The sequence below is a fragment of the Myxocyprinus asiaticus genome, chromosome 22, assembly GCF_019703515.2.
Source record: "Myxocyprinus asiaticus isolate MX2 ecotype Aquarium Trade chromosome 22, UBuf_Myxa_2, whole genome shotgun sequence".
In the NCBI taxonomy this organism is placed as follows: domain Eukaryota; kingdom Metazoa; phylum Chordata; class Actinopteri; order Cypriniformes; family Catostomidae; genus Myxocyprinus; species Myxocyprinus asiaticus.
Window position 1 is genome coordinate 22,545,476 of NC_059365.1, and position 21,399 is coordinate 22,566,874.

Consider the following 21,399-nt stretch of genomic DNA (forward strand, 5'->3'; position numbering starts at 1 on the left):
AATGCCACAGTGTGTTCTATGTTTAGCATCACAGCACCAAAATTCTCTCAGGTCTTAGAGTTTAGCATTTGATGTGCATATCATTTTAGAAGAAAAAAGAAAACAAAAAGGCAAAATAGTCAAGGTATTTAAATAGGCCTGAAATGTTAATGCCATTGAGACATATATACACAAGCAACCACAAAAGTGTATAAATATATAAAAAAGAAAGGAGGAAAAAAGGCCATTAAGAGGACATTGGGACCAAATGATCATCGGAACACCCCGAGGCCCATGTGGAGTATGAACCATCAGAACCATCAGACCTCTGACCTCTGAAAGGCCTGGCCTATTCCCCATGGCTCAAATTCATCATCACCATCATCATATATTCCAAAGACCAAGGCCATAGAATCTAGTCAAACTAGTCCCGTCTAAAAGACCATGAAGTCAAGCATATTTACACAAATTGCAACACGTGACATCTGTATTCACTGTAACAAATCGGAATAGTGTCCATTGTGCTCTTGTGCATTTGCACTGTGTACATGTAAAGCAACTATAGACAATTTTAACAAAGAGCCAAGAGTGCTAAAATAATGTGTCTGATTTTAATTTTTATTTTTACATAAACTAATATCTGTCTCACAATCAGCACGTTTATATGTGCAGTTATAATCTACTGTGGGTTTTTGCAAAGTTGAGCTACAGCCTTCATCTGTCTGTCCAACCACACACACAATGCGTAATCGAATATTTGAAGGAAAGATGTCAGCTGAGAAAGTGCTACATACACGTTGCTGGTCACCTCTGTCCTTCCGAGCATGCTCTCAACGGCAAATCCAATTGTGGTCTGATTAAATTGTATACATGCTGGACAATGGCAAGCTAAAAATGCGTTATCTTGGTTTGTTAGTCCAACTTTGCAAAAATTGGGCTGGTCTGACTGACTAAAGCTTTTAAAAACATTATGTCATTTAAAATGACACTTTAAAAAAAAATAATTATTGTTTTAGTCCGACTGAAATCTAACTTTTAAAGTGCATGTAAATGTACTGAGTATGAGGTTGTTTTTAGTCATGTATCCTTATTAACTCTGACAGGAGCATGTGATACTCTTTCTGGCACATATTTTGCTCATGACTATTTTGAACGAGTCTGTCACTCTTGCTGTGAACAGGCTCAGCAACATGCCAGATGGGAGTACTATTGCCTCAGCAACAATGACATAAGACAGAAGTTCAGACTGTCCTTGTTTCTAAAGCCATACTAAGCAGCATGCTGTGTGTGCCTGATGAAGGGGTATGACAGAAAGGCTGCTAACAGGCATTTCAAACCTTTTGGAAATTATTGAAATGGACAATCTACTATAGTGTTACTGCTAACTTACACTGCTAAGAGCAGAGTTCACAGACTTAACTTATCGAGAAGTAAGAGATTGACATTTTCCTAGTGGAAATTCAACCAATATACATCATATAATCCCAATTGGCTGAAAGAATTTGGATCCACAGTAAATAAACACTGTAATGCTGCCTGTTATCACTGGACAATTGTGATCAGTGTTTTTTGGCCATTAGATAATTTGAAGAAAATTTGTTCGATGTTGGTTATTTGTTGAGTTTTTCACTAGTAAGTCTGCTGGTTATTTTGACCTCTAAAAATGTCTCTGAACACAGACACACCTTTTGAAATTTCATTAGCCACTCAAGATGATACTTTACAGTCTCCACACAGAGCTCTAGGTTAGCTTCACATTACCACTGGAGACTATAATGTGATAGACCATTTATGCAGACCACAACTATTATCTTGAGAGGCTTTTTTTTTTTTTTTTTTCACGGTTATTCACAACTCAACTGGAGTTTATATAATTATTCATGTTGTAGTAATATCCATGATCTCTCAGTGACACTACAGCAAGGGTTACATTTCTAGACTTTATTCAGAGCAGCACCATATTTTATTTATTTTTGACAGGAATGAAAACAAGTTTGTCAGGGATATACTTTTATACTCTTCAATGGATTTTGCTGTTTAATTTATTTATTTATTTATTTTTTTTAAACATGGAAAAAAACAAGTAGACAAGAAACTCCAGAAAACAGGAGTTGTGAAAATGATATGTGATCTATGACATTTATACAGTGCATGCCATTGTACTATTAAATCTATTCCTCACAGCCTCATTTCCCTTTCCATCAAAAATTAAATGTAGCACTATTCTGAATAAGGTCTATTAAACCAGTTTTTATGTTTTTATTTATGACAAAAGAACACTAACCTCAACATTTCTGGGAGCATTATTATATATGGGTATACAATATACATGTGGATTACAAGGTGAGTGTAGTAATGTAGTACAAAGTGTATTTTCTTTGATACAGAACAACCTCTGGAGGCTTTGGGATCTAATTCTACTGATATGTGGTTTTGGTAAATTTAGCATTGGACTTTGAAAATCATTGGCCTATGTCATAAATAACCAATAAATCAAAAACTTCCACCTTACATCTGATATCTTTAAATTCATGAAACCGATATAGAAGTTATCTAGTTTTCTAGACAAAAACTAAGAGACATTTGAGATAACACTTTGTCTTAAAGGGATAGTTCACCCAAAATTTATAATTCTCATATGACTTTTTTTCCTGCAGAACACAAACAAAGATTGTTTGAAGGATGTATGAGGTCCTTCTATCCATACAGTGTAAAACAATGGGGTCCAACACTTAAAGCTAGCATAAAGGTAATACAAACATTTTGAGTGGTTTAATCCAAGACATCTGAAGTAAGAACTTCTAGCTGTATCGCTTAGACATCAGTTCTCATGAGAACATGCAAACACGCATGGGTCAAGTGCAAGGATGTGTGAACGCGCTTCTTCATGAACCTGCATAAGAAAGCTGGGCGGACATGAAGATTTTTGGTGAATAAGGACTGAATTTCTGCTTTGTTTCTCATCCAAAGGGCATTTTATATCTATTTAATATAGCTTCAGAAGACATAGTTTAAACCACTCAAGTCGTATGGAATACTTTTATAATAACTTATGTCCTTTTTGAAGTTTGAAAGTATTGGACCCCACTGACTTACGGTAGCTTGCCAGGGCCAGTTGCGTTCCCACTGCCACTTCCGGTACTTCATTGTGCCTCCTCTGAACTTTCTCGGGGCCAGACAAGGGCAACTGGGGCAAGAGGCGGGGTCAATGTCAAAGGTGGAGTTTCACTGAACTTGCCAGGTTGTGTATCCGGTGCACAATGGTACAGGTTTGGGAAAAAATTCAAAATTGCGAGTACAGTAGTCTACAAATCCATTAAAACGCACAATGGACAAAGCGGTGCCCAAAGAAAGAACTTTCCATGTTTCGTTATCCCACTGTTAGTGGAGAAACCACTCGGGACACCATGGCAGTTACAGTCTTTGAGTTGTCAACGCTAACTTATCTTGCTAGCTAGCTAATGTTTACATACAATATAAACTTGATACTCTATATAACTAGATAACATGATATCTCCGCTTGAGCTTCCCTCTTGTGAATCAGGCGGGGTGTGTGACATTGGAACCAGGGTGGCGTGTTAAGGGTGCGGGGCTATTGGCATGATGGTGGGAACGCAGATCGATTTAGGTCTCGAAGTCCGAGGCTGATGGCCCCGGCTGGCCAATTGATAGCCCTGGCTCGCACTGGCCCGATGGTGGAAAAGCAGCTATTGTATGGACAAAAGCACCTTATAGGCTACATCCTTAAATATATTTTTATTGTGTTCCACAAAAAAAAGAAAGTCATACAAGTTTAAGACGGCATGAGAGCCAATAACATACAAACTAATGTTCAAACTTAGAGAAATGGAATGGGTTTCATAAATCACTGCCCTCTCTACACATTCCACATGTTGTAATAGTATGTTGTTTAGTAATCAGTAAAGAAGTCCTTTATAGACTGACTGTTTTACTGTACAGTTAATCCCTTCATACCAATCATGAAACAAGAAAAACTGGTGGAAAAGAACAACGTAGAGTGTCATGCATTATGAAATTTCAGCCCTGCAGGGCTGTTTCAATTACACACATTTGTCCCCTCACTGACTACATGGGAAATAATGAAATGATAACTTCATCTATACTAAATGACTTCAATGATTTGAAGCATTCAGCACAAGGCAAGCTGTAAAGACTGCTTCTCCTTCAGATGAGCAGGGGGCACTGACTCTAACTACAGAGAGGGTACGCAGCCACAGTGGCCGATGCAGAGAAAGCTCTGGTGAGGGGAAACACAGGGTTCACCTAAGGGGAAACCGAACAGTGGAAACTCATCATACGGGATGACCAAGGGGGAATCACCACGCATGGAGCACTGAGCCCGAGCACACGGGCTCACCTTAAAAGGGGCATACCACAAGTACTGGGCCTGGTGTCGTTATTCCTCCACCGAGTTCATCACTGAACAGTGCTTAAGAATTAAAGAGGCATCCGGGGTTCAGCGGATACGGGGAACTGTTGTGGACAATAAGGCGCACATTATCACCTTTGAAAAAGGGGAAAGGCGCAATGCAAGCGGTACACCCAACTCGCCGCCCGGTCTACCTGCTGTTACCGCGTAACACTCGGGTCGAAAATGTGTCTATGCGTAGGTTATAAAACCTCGCAAAGGTATTGGGTGTAGCCCTACCCGCAGCTCTGCATATGTCTGCTAGGGAGGTCCCCCTTGCCAGTACTCAGGAGGATGCAACACCTCTAGTGGAGTGCACCCGGACTCCCAAGGGGCACAGCAGGTCCTGAGATTGGTATGCAAGAGAAATGGCATCCACAATCCAATGGGTTAGCCTCTGCTTGGAGACAGCTTTCCCCTTCTGCTGTCCTCCAAAACAGACAAAGAGCTGCTCCGAGCATCTAAAGCTCTGAGTGCGGTCCAGATAGATTTGCAGGGTGCGAACTGGACACAGCATTGTAAAAAAGTACAAAATAATATTTTTTATATGTTTCTCACCCACATCTATCATATCACTTATGAAGACATGGATTTTAACACTGGAGTCATATTGATTAGTTTTTTGTTTCCTTTATGTGATTTTTGGAGCTACAAAGGTCTGATCACCATTCACTTGCATTATAAGGACCAACAGAGCTGAAATATTCTTCTAAAAATCTTCGTTTGTGTTCTGCTGAAGAAAGAAACTGATGAGAGAATTTTCTTTTTTGGGTGAACTATCCCTTTAATCATTCAGGAAACATCTCTGCAACACATATTGTACTTGCCTTATGCCATAAACAAGCTCAAATTCAACATGGCACTCTCCCAAAGTCCCCAGCATGCCACAGTTATATCTGTTCTGTCTGATAGTTCTGTTAGGGAACTGACAAGCGTACTCATCAATAGAACAGAACACATGTGCCTGTGCCCAAATTCATGCATTATCCCTTGTGCTAGATCTACTCAAAGCCAAGCAAAGAAGCATGGCTCTGGGCAGGCCACAGGCCACAAGGGCACTACACTGACCTGGAGGATCTGCAACAAAGCCTTTGAGTGGGCATCTAATGCCTTATTTAGTCCCCTCATCTGTGCACCTTTTGAAATTTCCACAGACCAACTGCTCCCTGGCTGATGAGATGGAAGACGATGGAAAAAAGGAAGTTGAAAAAGAGACACTGATCCGTTGTTGCAGGCAGACTACAAACACCTTTGTTCAAGCAATTTTCCTCTCTCTCTCTCTCTCCCTCTCTCTCTCTCTCTCTCCCTCTCCCTCTCTGTCTCTCTCTCCCCTGCTTTCTCTTCCACTCTCAGGTGGATTAGCTCTCTCATCCCTTGATCCCCCCATTTTAATTCCCAACAGTTGAGAGAGGGAGCGTGGCCAAATTGTTACAGATCACACAATTTTGTCAGCTAGAAAAAGTGGGAAATCATGGTTCTTTCCAAAACTGTAATACTGAAAGTGTAATAATAGGGTTTTGTGTTCTTGTGTTTCTCTAACACTCTTCCAAAAGCACTTCCTTGTAAACTGGCAATATTAAAGGGTTAGTTCATCCAAAAATGAAAATGCTGTTATCATCCACTTTCTTTATTATGCAAGACACAAAAGGAGATGTCAGGATAGTGTTAGCCTTGGTCATTAACTTTCATTGTACATAAAAAAAATAACAAAATAAAAATATGCAATGAAAGTGAATGGTGACTAATGCTGTCAGTCCATAACATTTTGCCTTCTCTTTTATATTCCACAGAAGAAAGACATACATGGTTGGAATAATTTGAGGGTGAGTAAATGATGACAAAACTTTCATTTTTGGGTGAGCTGTTCTTTAGAGCAGTGTGAACTAACTCTGCATCTGTGAAGAGATATGTAAGAAAAAAGAGAAAATGTAATGATAGATTCACTGAAAAAACTGGTAAAATGTATTTGTTACCTTACAGAGCTATTTCTACTTGATCTAACTCTTAAAATTAGTTTTGTTTGTGTAACCTAATGTAGGATATTTGATTCAGACTTGTTAAATTAAATTTATGAACTGAATTAAACCAGTTTATTTAGATCTTACAACATGAAGCATGCTTGTAGGTTAACCTTTTTTTAGTATATTTTGTAGAGAAAACAAAATAACAAAAGCACTTAAAGGAATAGTTCACCCAAAAATGAAAATACTCTCATAATTTACTCACCCTCATGCCATCCCAGATGTGTATGACTTTCTTTCTTTCTGCTGAACACAAACAACGATTTTTAGAAGAATATCTCATCTGTGTAGGTCCATACAATGCAGGTGAATTGTGGCCAGAACTTTGCGGGTCCAAAAAGCACACAAAGGCAGCACAAAAGTAATCCATACGACTCCAGTGATTGAATGCATATCTTCAGAAGCAATATGATAGGTGCCCAGTAGGTGGCAATATGCACAAAGAATGTGAATCTCCCAAAACAAAAGAAGTAATGTAAAAGTGAAAGTGGAGATTTATAGTAAAAAAATAAATGGATTAAATACTGATCTGTTTCTTAACCTCACCTATCATATCATTTCTGAAGATGTGGATTTAACCACTGGAGTAATATTAATTACTTTTATGCTGCCTTTATGTGCTTTTTGAACCTTCAAAGTTCTGGCCACTATTCACTTGCACTGAATGGACCTACAAAGCTGAGATTTTCTTCTAAAAATCTTTGTTTGTGTTCAGCAGAAGAAAGAAAGTCATACACATCTGTGATGGCATCAGGGTGAATAAATGATGAGATAATTTTCATTTTTGGGTGAACTATCCCTTTAAAGCACATTGTTGTGTTATGATTCTGTGCTCTACCGTGACTTCTGGATGTTGCGTCTTTTAAAAGTACGATTAAATCTTTTAACTAAAAAAAAAATTGAATAAAAACTTAAGGAAATATATTGACCCAAATATGCCCTTTGCCTTTGTGTTGTGACCACTGGAAATTGATGGTGGCAATATGCTTAGACGTTAAAGAAAACAAGTCGATTCATTTTCAGGTCTCTTGGCTTTTGGGAGACGTATTATCAGAGAAATGGACGTGGGTCCAATTTCACCTTTATTACAGGCTTCATTCCCCCCAGTTTGGAGTGTAACCTGGACTTCTGTTCATCGTATCAGAGAGCAATATAGAGATAAGTGGACTCTCACAGAAAATCAATAGTGATGTGGGCCAGTGATGGCAAAGAAAGAGATTAGAGAGAGGGGGAGAGAGACAAAGAGAGAGAGAGAGAGAGAGAGACAGAGAGAGAGCAGTAAATATATGTGGGTTATTCTTCCCTCCAAACAAAAAGCTATAGCTAACAGATAGCTGACCTCAGTTAAGAGGTCAGATGTTGCTGATGCTAGTCATTTTCAGGCACCTTTTAAAAGACGAGGGACAATTACCATATATACTTTGTATAAAGAATAAATAAAAATCTCAAATTATTCTTTGGTTGGCACATCTTGGCTCTCAACAATGACCCGTCTGTGTGTGTGTGTGTATTGAAGGGAGTGGGTTTACCCCTGTCTTTGCAGTCTATTAATGAGTTGAAGACTTTCACAAGCAATTGTTATAATGCTTGCTCATTTAACCCGGCTTCTGTGGAACGAATGCACATGTGAGTTATAATTAATTAATTGCTCATTGATTAAAGTAAGGGTTTTATTGTGTTTAAGTTTTAGGTCAAGAATGAACCTTCTGTACCCTTTTACCCAGAATATTAAGAGTTTAAAACTGTGCACGTACTAGCTGTGGTTTATCTATATGTTGTTGTTTTTTTCAGCAGAGAAGGCCAACATTCAGCCTGGGTCTCGATGACATTCAGCACTGAGATGATACAGACTTTTCTTTCTCTTTATATCTCTCTATCTCTCCTATAGTCTCTATCTAATGATGTCATTGCAGGGATTGTTTGGAATTTTGATAGTCATGTGACTCAGCCAGAGGAACTGAGCTCTAAGTGTATATAAGAAGAGAAGAGCACCCTAATTTATTATTCACCTATGACCAACAGAGAATTTAGTGTTTCAGAATAATCAATGTTATGTCTCTACTGTAAGGAACAGCTTTTGCGTATAACAACATTTCACCGGTTTGAATAGTTTCCATAAATATCTGTATAGTTAACCTATCACAAGCCTGTAAACAGTAAAGATGATGCCAATTAATTTGCATTTGCCTATAATTACTGTTGTTTCTGTAATTTAAGTTTGTTCTAAATTAAACTACATTTATTTTTCTGTCTTCTGCCTTTGGAAATGTGGAGAACTTTGTCCTCAGTAAATTCTCTCTCAACTTCTCTTTAACGCACATCCAGTTATTTAATTTATAGAACTTTATTAAATGCAAAAAGACAAACATGCATTGATTCACTACACCCATAATGCAGTTAGAGGAGCTGGAAAAAAACTGATTTAAATAAAGACATGGGAATATGTGAGATTTCCAGCTGAAGTTTAGGAACTTTATAGTAGTCATCAGATGAAAGTTCTTTAAAAATATCACTGATAAATAAAATAAACAAAATATAGCATTGTTTTAAAATATTTTTGGCATTTAATTTCTGGCTATTTGCAATTAAGGCTTGGAAAATAATGCACAAGGAACCTCTGATTCCCTTTGTTTCGTGATGTTTATATGCACTGTATATTGCTCTCAATTTGGCATTATACTAATGATGTTTCCAATGTTACATTTATTACAACAACAACAACAACAATAAAATGTTGTCTAGTCCAATATAATACTTCAATCTTCAGCTGTTTTTTGTTCTGGCCTATCATTTCTAAACAGCAGAAGTAGGTTAAAACCTTATAATCCCAGCACAAATAGTGTCTGTTGTAAAAACCAATATATAGATGTAGTTTAAATGTGCACTCAGCAATTGTCATGACATGAACTGTAATTTTGCAATATATGTAGGAAATCATGACCACTCACATTAAAATGAAGACTCCAGACATATCAGTAACCTTATAAAAGTTGTTTATTCTACATGGAGAAAGTCCGCACATGGGGGCTGCCATATTAGAATCACATGACCAGCCGAACACTACACGTTTAATCTCAGTAACCATCCTGTTATTTGACACTTTCACTCATTGATTTAAATAATCATGGCTGACTGTGAATACTACATTTCTACAATGGCATCTGAAACTGAAAACTATTGATTTTAAATTATGCAGCATCCAAGCCGCTAGGTGTCAGTGTCCAAGATGACACAAAGACAAAAGTTACTGAGTGCACCTTTAAACATACAGTATATAGCTTGTTGCCAAAATATTGCTCTAACTTCCCCCATGACTAGATCAAGACGGAATCTGTGGCGTTGTTTCACATTTTCTGCAATGATTTTGGGTGAAAGTCTGTGAAATGGATTTATACATGGTTTAATGTGTTAAATTGAGCTGAAACAACTACACTTTTAGTTGGAAGCATAATACAATTATTCTAAAAATTTAATAAACAAACATGCACTGCAGATATGTAAACATTTTGAATAATGATGTTCCAGTTCTGTGGAAATCTGCAGTTTCTACTGTATGTGCGCAGATTAAATGCGGGTCTGCCCAGTTTCCAAATGGGTGAGACCTACTAAACTGTTCAGTTTTCAGTTCTTAAATAATTTAAACATGATTCAATATAATTATAAACCATTTATCTGAAATCTGACATATTTTATAGTGGGTTCATCATAGAATGTGTTTTGTAATTTCTTTGTAAAAGTTTTTTTTTTGTTTGTTTTTTTTTTTTTGGTAAATGCTGATTTTAACAGGCCATTGATACAGCACTGAAATGTTACTCTTTGTGTGTGTGTGTGTGTAACAATTCCCTTGCACCAAGTTTAATTTGCTAAGACAACTAAAAGTACCTGTTTTCTGACCAGTTGCAGACAGGTGGAGTGTTTGGTTAACCTGTTTAAAAACAGTGATTATTTTTGCAAGTCTGTTTGGTACCCACGGTAGTGCAGAAATTACACCCTACTCACAAGATCTGAAGAAAAATAGACAATTAGCATATTATTTTCTGCTTACAAAGCAGGATGAGTCTCTCTTTTCCTGCTTCACCTGCTCAAACCCATTATTAAAATATCAACAGCCTTTAAAATGAAAATACATTAGTTCAATATAGTTAACAAGATCACAATCGATACACAATATGCAAGGCAAAAAAGAGGTATGTTTACTATTTACACAGTTAGTATGCAATACTATAACAAAAAGCTTAACTTTTGTGACAGGGACTTGTATACTATGTCTAATGTGGCTTAGTTAGAACTAGAACAGCCTTCAAAGCAACATTAAGTTGTTTGTGATTGCCTCCTTGTAGACTAGATGAAATGATCTTAAAACATCCTATAGCTCTTATTTATTTTGAAACCATAAAACCATTAGAGGGATGTGCACTGGTTTTACAGATCCCTGCATGTCTTATCTCCATCTCTGAATGAATAGTAACCAGGTAGTGACCTAGTTTGTGTATGAAATCATCTGAAAAATAACTGCTGCTACTTGAACCTTGTTTTTTTTGTTTTTTTTTTTTTTTAAACATGAAAACCTCATTGTGAATGTACTCCCTCATCTGGCTCAATTACATTGAATGACATTGAATTCAACATTGAAAATATTCACATTAGCGGTACATGGGCCAGCCTCCAGTGAGGGCTTTCTGGTGAATCACTGGGGCGTTGACTTATAGTCTTCTAAAGAGATGAGCTTATCAGCTGTCCTCTCTATAACCAACAATTTGTGTATGTCGCAGGATACAGAGAAGTTGGCAACATCCAGACCAAGTTTGTGTTTCTGTGGCGTCTCAGCCTCATCTAGAGCAAAACTCTCTCCTAGTTTAAAAGCACACACAATTACATACAGACTTAATGATAAAGCAGTATATAAGGGAATATACACTCACTGAGCACTTTCTAAGGAACACTATTGTCCTAATAAATTGCCCAACGTGGTCTTCTGCTGTTGTAACCATCTGCCTCAAGTTTTGACGTGTTGTGCATTCTGAGATGCTATTCTGATCAATACAATTGTACAGAGTGGTTGTCAGAGTTACTATAGCCTTTCAGTCAGCTCGAACCAGTCTGGCCATTCTCCGTTGACCTCTCACATCAACAAACTAGATGTTTTTTGTTTTTGGCACCATTCTGAGTAAACTCTAGAGATTGTTGTGCGTGAAAATCCCAGGAGATCAGCAGTTACAGAAATATTCAAACCAGCCCGTCTGGCACCAACAAACATGCCACGGTTGAAATCATGGAGATCACATTTTTCCCCCATTTTAATGGTTGATGTGAACATTAACTGAAGCTCCTGACCTGTATCTGCATGGTTTTATGCATTGCACTGCTGCCACATGATTGGCTGGCTAGATAATCACATGAATAAGTAGGTGTACAGGTGTTCCTAATAAAGTTATCAGTGAGTGCACTGTATAAGGAATTGAGAAAGCTGGTCCATACTATTGCTGAATGCAAATATTAGCAGTCATTTATGGGAGAAGACATGAAAGGAGATTCTCTCTTACCTGGTTCTGTGGAGCAAAAGGGGCATATGGCTCTTCTGGGACACTCCACAACATGAAGGACCTTTTCATCACCACAGGGACTAGTGTCCAAAACCACATAGACCTCCACACACACCAAATGTAAATATACAATATTATCAAGAACAATGTCTAAGTACTGTAAATAAGCATCTTACCTGTGGTGTGACAGCTGTTGTTTCAGTGATACTGTCCTCACTCATGCTCATGTCACTCACATCATCTTCTCCGGGACACGTTCCAAAATGTCTTTTAGACCTGACAAACAGCAAAATATTCATAATCTGTAAAAACAAAATCAGTGTTTTTCAAAAGATCACTGTTTTTTGTTTTTGTTTTTTCAACATATCCAAACATCCTTAAAGAAAAATAAATGTATTTGATAAGCAAAACTGCACAATATTATTTTTTTTTTTTTTTTTTTTGTCTATTTAATCTTGTGGCACTAGCAGATATATATAGAGTTGGGGAGTAACAGAATACATGTAACGGGATTACGTATTTAAAATACAAAATATAAGTAACTGTATTCCACTACAGTTACAATTTAAATCATTGGTATTTAGAATACAGTTACATTCAAAAAGTATTTTGATTACTGAAGAGATTACTTTGCATTTTATTGTCATTTGTTTCATTTAATATTTAGTCCTTTCAGATGGAAAATATTTATACATATAAATGATGTGATCCAAAGTGCATTTGAACAGCGGTGAAACACTTTCTTATGATGTGTTACATTCATACGAGCAGACAGAGAAGTAAGTTTGAAGTAAGTTTGGAGCAGAAGAAATAGATATAAACCTTGTGTAAATTGTCAGCTTTACGCTAAGCTAAAATGCTATTTCTAGCCATTTTACCAGGCACGATCATATCTTTTTATCAATAAAATTCACGTTGGATCATAATTTCTTTTTTTCTAGTAAGATCTTTGATATTAGGGCAAAAATCGTATTCTTGATAATAATCTTTGTATTGTTTTCCTGTAAAAATATCAAAAAATCATTAAAACTAAATTTGATTTATCTTGTTTTAGAAACAACACTGCATAAGATATTTAGGTTTTTCAGAGAATGTATTTTTAACATGTGTATTATGTCTTAATGTACTTGCAGAGTTTTTATAGTCAAAACAATTGAAAAGAAGTGCTGAAGAAGTAATCCAAATTATTTAGAATCCGTTACTTACCTTGAGTAATCTAACGAAATACGTTACAAATTACATTTTAGAGCATATATTCTGTAATCTGTAGTGGAATACATTTCAGAAGTAATCCTCCCAACCCTGTATATATAAATATATATATATATATATATATATATATATATATATGTGTGTGTGTGTGTGTGTGTGTGTGTGTGTATACATATACACACACGTATGTAAAAATACAAATACAAATCTGTTATATACAGAAGCAAGGGAATGTATGGCAGAAGAGGTAGGGTATGTTGGATAAATATAAATAGACTAAACTGTGTATTGCACATAATTATTGCTCAATGGGGCAGTTTTAACTGTTCATGAGATGGATAGCCTGAGGGAAAAAACTGTTCCTGTGCCTGATGGTTCTGGTGCTCAGTGCTCTGTAGTGCCTGCCAGAAGGCAACAGTTCAGAAAGGTAGTGGGCTGGGTGAGTGGGTTCCACAGTGATTTTTCAAGCCCTTTTCCTCAATCTGGAAGTGTACAGTTCTTGAAGGGAGGGCAGGGGCCAACCAATAATCCGCTCAGCAGTCCAAACTGTCCTTTGTAGTCTTCTGATGTCCGATTTCGTTGCTCAACCAAACCAGACAGTTACTGAAGTGCAGAAAACAGACTCAATGACTGCTGAGTAGAACTGTATCAGCAGCGCCTGTGGCAGGTTGAACTTCATCAGCTGGCGAAGGAAGTACAACCACTGCTGGGCCTTTTCACAGATTGAGTCAATGTGGGTCTCCCACTTCAGGTCCTGTTAGATGGTAGTGGTCCTGTTAGATGGTAGTGCCCAGGAACCTGAATGACTTCACTGCTGCCACAGTGCTGTTTAGAATGGTGAGTGGGGTCAATGTTGGGGTGCTCCACCTAAAGACCACTATCATCTCCACTGTTTTGAGCATATTGAGCTCCAGGTTGTTTTAATTAATAATAATAATAATAATAATAATTCCTTACATTTTATATAGCGCTTCTCTAGGCACTCAAAGCCAGTTTTACCTACTGGGTTTTGTATATATATATATATATATATATATATATATATATATATATATATATATATATATATATAGTTTTGACTGCACCAGTGAGCCAGCCATTCAACCTTCCTTCTGTATACAGACTAATCGTCATCTTGGATGAGGCCGATGATAGTAGTGTCGTCTGCAAACTTCATGTGCTTGACAGAGGGGTCTTTGGCGGTGCGGTCATTGGTATACAGAAAGAAGAGTAGTGGGGTGAGTACACATCCCTGGGGGGAACCAGTGCAGATCGTACATGTGCTGGAAGTGAATTTCCCCTGTCTCACTGGCTGCTGCCTGTCTGTCAGAAAGCTGGTGATCCACTGACAGATATGTATGTAGAGGGATTCCAGTGAGAAGGAAAATGGGAGCTGGGGTTGCAGTCCAAGTAAGTGGGTTTTCTTTATTTTTCTTGTATAACTCAAAATTATGCTTTTCAGCCAGACATTTACTTTTCACACACATCTTCGATTAAACGCTTCAAGTAACTTAAAAGTCTCTATGGTTCAGCTTCACATCGTGGCACCGGGTGTGCATGTGTGGCACCAACTCTCTTGGTCTGTCGCTCCGGCGGCCTTTTAAAGCCCGTCACTGCCGTCACTGAAACGAGACACAGGTGTTTAATATTAGCAATCACCAGGTGATGGTCCTTACCGCTTCCTCTCTCGCCATTGACAGACACACAACCACGTCCAAACGGTGTGGAAAATGCAATTTTTTCTCTGGATAATGGAGTTAAGGGGATCTGCCAATACCCCTTTGTTAAAACCAGTGTCGAATAAAATTGAGCCACACCCAACCGATCGAGCAGTTTGTCAATTCGGGGCATTGGGTATGTGTTAAATTTAGACACTGCATTGACTTTCCAGTAATCTACACAGAACCGAACTGACCTGTCACTGGCCCGGTGGGGCTGGCCCAACTGCTGTGCGATTCTTCTATTACCCCCATCTCGAGCATTGCCTCTAATTCGTCCCGAATCACTTTTATCTTGTGTTCGGGCAAGCGGTACGGCCAACTACGCACTCCCACACCGGGTGGGGTCTTGATATGGCGTTGTATGAGGTTCGTACGACCGGGAAGAGGAAAGACCACCTCTGCAAATTCTTCTTGCAGCCTCGCCACCTCCACGAGCTGGGACGGTGAGAGGTGGTCTCCACAAGGGACCGGGGTGAGTGGATCAGCTTTGAACTTCACCTCCGGGCCGAGCTCCACCCTCTCGTGAACTACCATCGCCATGGACACAGGGACCGCCTCTCTCCATAATTTAAGGAGTTGAGGTGGTAAATTTTATGTGCTCTGCCTCTATCCATTCGTTTAACCTCATAATCGAGATCCCCAACTTGCCTTGTAACCTCAAAGGGCCCTTGCTACTTGGCGAGTAATTTCGAGCTCAATGTGGGCAATAATACAAGGACTTTGTCTCCCGGTGCAAATTCTCATAGCTGGGCACCCCTATTATAGAGCCGGCTTTGTGTCTCTTGAGCTTGGAGCAAATTTTCCTGTGACAACCAACCCAATGTGTGTAGCTTTGCTCGATCATATTTTTCAGGATTCGATTAAATTGTTCAACAAGCCCGTCTGTTTGCAGGTAATAAACGCTGGTGCGAATCGATTTAATCCCCAGTAATTCATAAAGTTCGCACAGTGTACATGACATAAAAGTTGTGCCTTGGTCGTTGAGGATTTCCTTTGGAATCCCCACCTGGGAGATCATTTTGAAGAGTGCCTCCACAACATTGCGTGCTGAGATGTTGCGTAAAGGCACCGCTTCCGGATATCAAGTTGCATAATTCACCAGGACTAATACAAACTGATATCCGCGTGCTGACCGCTCTAATGGCCCGACGAGGTCCATACCAACTCTTTCGAAGGGGGCCTCGATCAACGGTAATGGGCGCAATGGTGCTCTTGGGGTGGCCGGTGGATTCACCAACTGTCATTTGCGGCATGTCGCACACCATTCTGCATACATCCCCGGGAATGCCCGGCCAATAAAAGTGGGCCATTAAACGGTGCAGTGTTCTCTCTTGTCCTAAGAGATCTGCCATAGGATTATGGTGAAGTGTTTCTCGACGGCTCCTTGGACTAATAACTGGGTTGTATTTTCATGGGTTTGAGTGTCCTGCGACACTCAATACAACCGGTCCCTAATAATCGAAAAATATGGATATGTGAAGGCGACGTCAGGCTGGAGCTGCTGGCCATCAATTACCCTCACTTGGTCAATGGCGTGCATAAGGGTTTTGTCACGTGACTGCTCTAGAGGGAAATCCCCCTCCAGGAACACTCTAAGGCTGGGAATGCCGGAGGATTCCACTCCTACGTCATTCTAACACCGAGCAGACGTGGACGGCCCCAGCTCCGCCTCCCCAGCCATTGCATCACACATCACACACCGAGATTTCGGCTTACAGGACCCATCCACACACAATGCTCTTAATAATCTTTTAAAGCCCAGCCAATTTGTCCCCAGAATCAGTGGATGGGTGAGGCGTGAATTAACCGCAGCTTTTCCCCCAGAATTGAATAATGGCTGTCACTACCGGATATTCATGAACATCCCCATGCACACACCTCACCATCACCTTGTGTTTTGCACCCAAAGCCCCATCATGAACCGAGCCATGGTGGATCGAGGTTTGATTACAGCCTGATTCCACCAGGGTTTGGTATGTATGGCCCTTAACTCTTACGGTATGTCCCAGCTCAATCAGGGGTGGTCTGTGGCATGTCGGGGACCCGGTTCCACATCCCCAGCTCCATTACCGGACACCGGTCTTGGATGTGTCCCAGCTCCCCACAACTCCAACAGGCCAGCACAGGCTCCCCGGCTGCACCCGGAGACATCATCCTGGGAAGGATGATGGAGTGGGACAGGGGAGGGGGCCAGCACATAGTGCAGACCACAGAAGCGGGGTGTTGGTCTGAGTGGAAACACTCCCTGTTTCCGGGGAGCGGGTACAGGGCGAGAGGGAGGAGAGGGAGGGACAAAAGGGGGAGGAGCAGTAGGAGAGGGAGAGAGAGATGTTTGGACTGCTCGCCGGCTTCCGGGTAGGCCGGGCTGATGGCACTGGACCCATTCTGCAGTTCTTCGTGGCAGGTGAACGGTCAGCTGCTCCAGCACCAACAGTCAAATAACATCCTCCACACAACGCCCTTCCTCGGCTAGCATCACGGAGCTGCTGGGCAAACGCAAACGGGCAGCCGGCATCGCTCAGGGTGAGGGAGCGGAACTGCTGGCGGTGTTGTTCTGGGGTGCGGCCAACCCGTTTCAAGACAGCAGTCTTCAGCTTCATGTAGTCCAGGCTATCCTCAGCTGGTAGTAGCTGGGTTTCCCCGGAAAGCAGCAGCAACAGGTGGAGGGCTCACCGAGCTCGTGGCCAGCTGGAGGCAGTGGCTGACTGCTCGTAAATGCCTCTGGATCGTCCTGGGGGCCCATCTTGGTAAGCAGGAGGTGCAGCTTCATCGCTGCCTCCGGGGTCGTGGCGGAGGATCCGCCTGGAGCTAGCCAGCTCCGTAAGTCCTGCCGATGCTCAGCTTGGGCTTGGAGGAGCTCCTGGAAATGCCGCTCCTGGGCGAGGAGGGCTTGATGATGGGTCTCCTAGATGCTAGCCAGGGCACTTCGCCCAACAGTGAGGTGTCCATGGTGGCCAGTCTTCTTCACATTCCCGGGTTTCGGCACAAGTGTAGAGGGGTTCCAGTGGGAAGGAAAATGGGAGCCAGGGTTGCAGTCCAAGTAGGTGGTTTTTCTTTATTTTTCTTGTATAACTCAAAATTATGCTTTTCAGCCAGACATTTACTTTTCACACATGGCTTCGATGAAATGCTTCAAGTAAATTAAGTCTCTATGTTTCAGCTTCACAGCGTGGCTCAGTGTGTGCGTGTGTGGCACCAACTCTCTCTCTCAGTCTGTCGCTCCGACGGCCTTTTAAAGCCCATCTCTGCTGTCACTGAAATGAGACACAGGTGTTTAATATCATCAATCACCACGTGATAGTCCTTACCGCTTCCTCTCTCCCCACTGACAGACACACAACCATGTCCCGCTCCACAGTGTAATTTACACTGGTGGCCAAAAGTTTGAAATAATGTACAGATTTTGCTCTTATGGAAAGAAATTGGTACTTTTATCCACCAAAGTGACATTCAACTGATCACAATGTATAGTCAGGACATTAATAAAGTGAAAAATTACTATTACAATTTGAAAAAAAATTTCAGAACTTCTTAAACTACTTCAAAGATTTCTCACCAAAAAATCCTCTACGTGTAGCAATGACAGCTTTGCAGATCCTTGGCATTCTAGCTGTCAGTTTGTCCAGATACTCAGGTGACATTTCACCCCACGCTTCCTGTAGCACTTGCCATAGATGTGGCTGTCTTGTCGGGCACTTCTCATGTACCTTACAGTCTAGCTGATCCCACAAAAGCTCAATGGGGTTAAGATCCATAACACTCTTTTCCAATTATCTGTTGTCCAATGTCTGTGTTTCTTAGCCCACTCTAACCTTTTCTTTTTGTTTTCTGTTTCAAAAGTGGCTTTTTCTTTGCAATTCTTCCCATAAGGCCTGCACCCATGAGTCTTCTCTTTACTGTTGTACATGAAACTGGTGTTGAGCAGGTAGAATTCAATGAAGCTGTCAGCTGAGGACATGTGAGGCATCTATAACTAACTAGAGACTCTGATGTACTTATCCTCTTGTTTAGTTGTACATCTGGCTTTCCACATCTCTTTCTGTCCTTGTTAGAGCCAGTTGTCCTTTGTCTTTGAAGACTGTAGTGTACACCTTTGTATGAAAAATGCAGTTTTTTTGGCAATTTCAAGCATTGTATATTCCTCAAAACAATGATTGACTGACAAGTTTCTAGAAAACGCTGTTTCTTTTTGCCATTTTTGACCTAATATTGACCTTAAGACATGCCAGTCTATTGCATACTGTGGCAACTCAACAAAGACAATGTTAAGCTTCATTTAATGAACCAAATAGCTTTCAACTGTGTTTGATATAATGGCAAGTGATTTTTAGCTATTTAGCATGATTACACAAGGATACGGTGTTGGAGTGATGGCTGCTGGAAATGGGGCCTGTCTAGATTTGGTCAAAAATGACTTTTTTCAAATAGTGATTTTTGCTGTTTTTTACATCAGTAATGTCCTGACTATACTTTGTAATCAGCCAAAATGCCACTTTGGTGAATTAAAGTACCAATTTCTTTCCAAAACAGCAAAATCTGCACATTATTCTAAACTTTTGGCTGCCAGTGTAGTCCAGAGTGTAGCTGGGATGATGGTGTGAAAGCCGAACTGAAGTCCACAAAAAGAATCCTTGCATATGTCCCTGGTCTGTCCAGATGTTGCAGGATATGATGCAATCCCATGTTGACTATATCATCCACAGACCTGTTTGCTCGATAAGCAAATTGAAGGGGATCTAGAAAGGGTCCAGTGATGTCCTTCAGGTGGGCCAACACCAGTCTCTCAAATGACTTCATGACCACAGACGTCAGAGCGATGGGTTTGTAGTCATTAAGTCCTGTGATTTTGGGTTTCTTTGGGACAGGAATGATGGTGGAGCATTTGAAACAGCAGGGAACTTCACACTGCTCCAGTGATCTGTTGAAGATCTGTGTGAAGATGGGGGCCAGCTGGTCAGACAATTGGGTCAAACAATGTCTGGGCCCTGGGCTTTCCTTGTATTTTTTTCCAGAAGACACAGTACACCTCCTCTTCACAGACCTTAAGTGCAGATTGAGTAGCAGGAGGGGGAGAAGAGGGGCTTGCAGGAGGTGTTGATGTTTGTGTGAAGGTCAGAGTGGGTGTGGGGTGTGAAACTGGGCCTATCAAATCTACAGTAAAACACATTCAAGTCATCAGCCAGTTGTTGGTTCCCTACAGTGCTGGGGGATGATGTCTTGAAGTAGTAAAGCACAAAGAAGTGAAAAACAAGTGAACATCTCTGCCAAAATGCCACAAGACAAAATACACGTACATATCTTACATACAAAATATACTCAATATCTTGAGTATTAAAGGTCCCTTTAGTCATTTTTTCCTCATTATAAAGTTTAACTCCTAAAGACATGAATTGTAATTTTGCAATATACTCTATGTAGGAAATCTTGACCACTCACATTAAATTGAAGACTCCAGTCATATCAGTAACCTTATAAAAGCTGTTTTATTCTACATGGAGAGGGCCCGCACATGGGGACTGCCATGTTAGAATCACATGACCAGCCGAACACTACTTGCTTAATCTCAGTAACAATCTTGTTATTTGACACTTTCACTAATTGATTAAAGTAATCATGGCTGAGTGTGAATGCAAATTTCTACAACAGGATCTGAAACTGAAAACTATTGTTTTTAAATGATGCTGCATCCAAGCCGCTAGGTGTCAGTGTAAGTCCAAGATGACACAAAGACAAAAGTTATGAGTGCACCTTGAAGCTTATCAGGTAAATGTATCTTGTTTAGAGGATGGTTAAAAAAAAAAAAAAAGAAAAACGCAGTGCTGATAGTTTTTACATGACAATAAATGAAATAAACCTATTAAGCAATTTTAAATGTTATTTTTAACACTTAAAACTTGACACACCATGCATCTTTTCATCTAATCTAGTGTTTTACTGAAACTGAGACAGTCACATTGCCTACTTTTTTCATAGCTGCAGTAGATTCAATGACCTTTAAACACATGTTCTTTTTTGTGTTTCTGAAGGGAGAAATGTCAGATTTATTGAACTGGCTCCTACAAAATGGCTTACATTCACATAACCCTCATATCTATGTAAATAGTAATCTGAGGCATTTTGATCTTTTTCTTTTCACAGATTGGCACCATGCTAACTGACACAGAGGGCAAAACTAATCTCTGGATCCTGTTGAGTGAGAATGAAATACTGAGACTTGCACAGAGGCGTGAAGGTATGATAAGTAGTATTATTACAAACATGTGTATTTGATATGTGTGTGTCTCACCCTTACACCTGGGGCAATAATGGGCATGTACTGTATGTGTGTGTGAGAGAGTTAGAGTGTGTGTAAAGTTGATATAGATAGAAAAATATGGAGGAAAGAGAGAATGGGAACATGAGTAACCAAGTGAAAAACGCAATTTTAGACAGAAAAATTGCTGCCCATGTAGCTTTAAAATAAGGTTATAGATCACTGAGTCCATTTTGGGCAT

At 40.1% G+C, this 21,399-nt stretch overlaps 1 protein-coding gene across 1 annotated transcript in view; it reads right to left on the reverse strand.

The window, feature by feature from the left end:
• Positions 1-8,874: 8,874 nt before the first annotated feature.
• Positions 8,875-21,399, reverse strand: part of LOC127412934 (pro-epidermal growth factor-like) — a 42,996-nt gene continuing 30,471 nt past the window's right edge. Inside the window, 3 exon segments of the mRNA XM_051649663.1 lie at positions 8,875-11,280; positions 11,973-12,075; positions 12,149-12,248. Coding sequence (XP_051505623.1) covers positions 11,117-11,280; positions 11,973-12,075; positions 12,149-12,248 — 367 coding nt within the window. The 3' untranslated portion in view covers positions 8,875-11,116.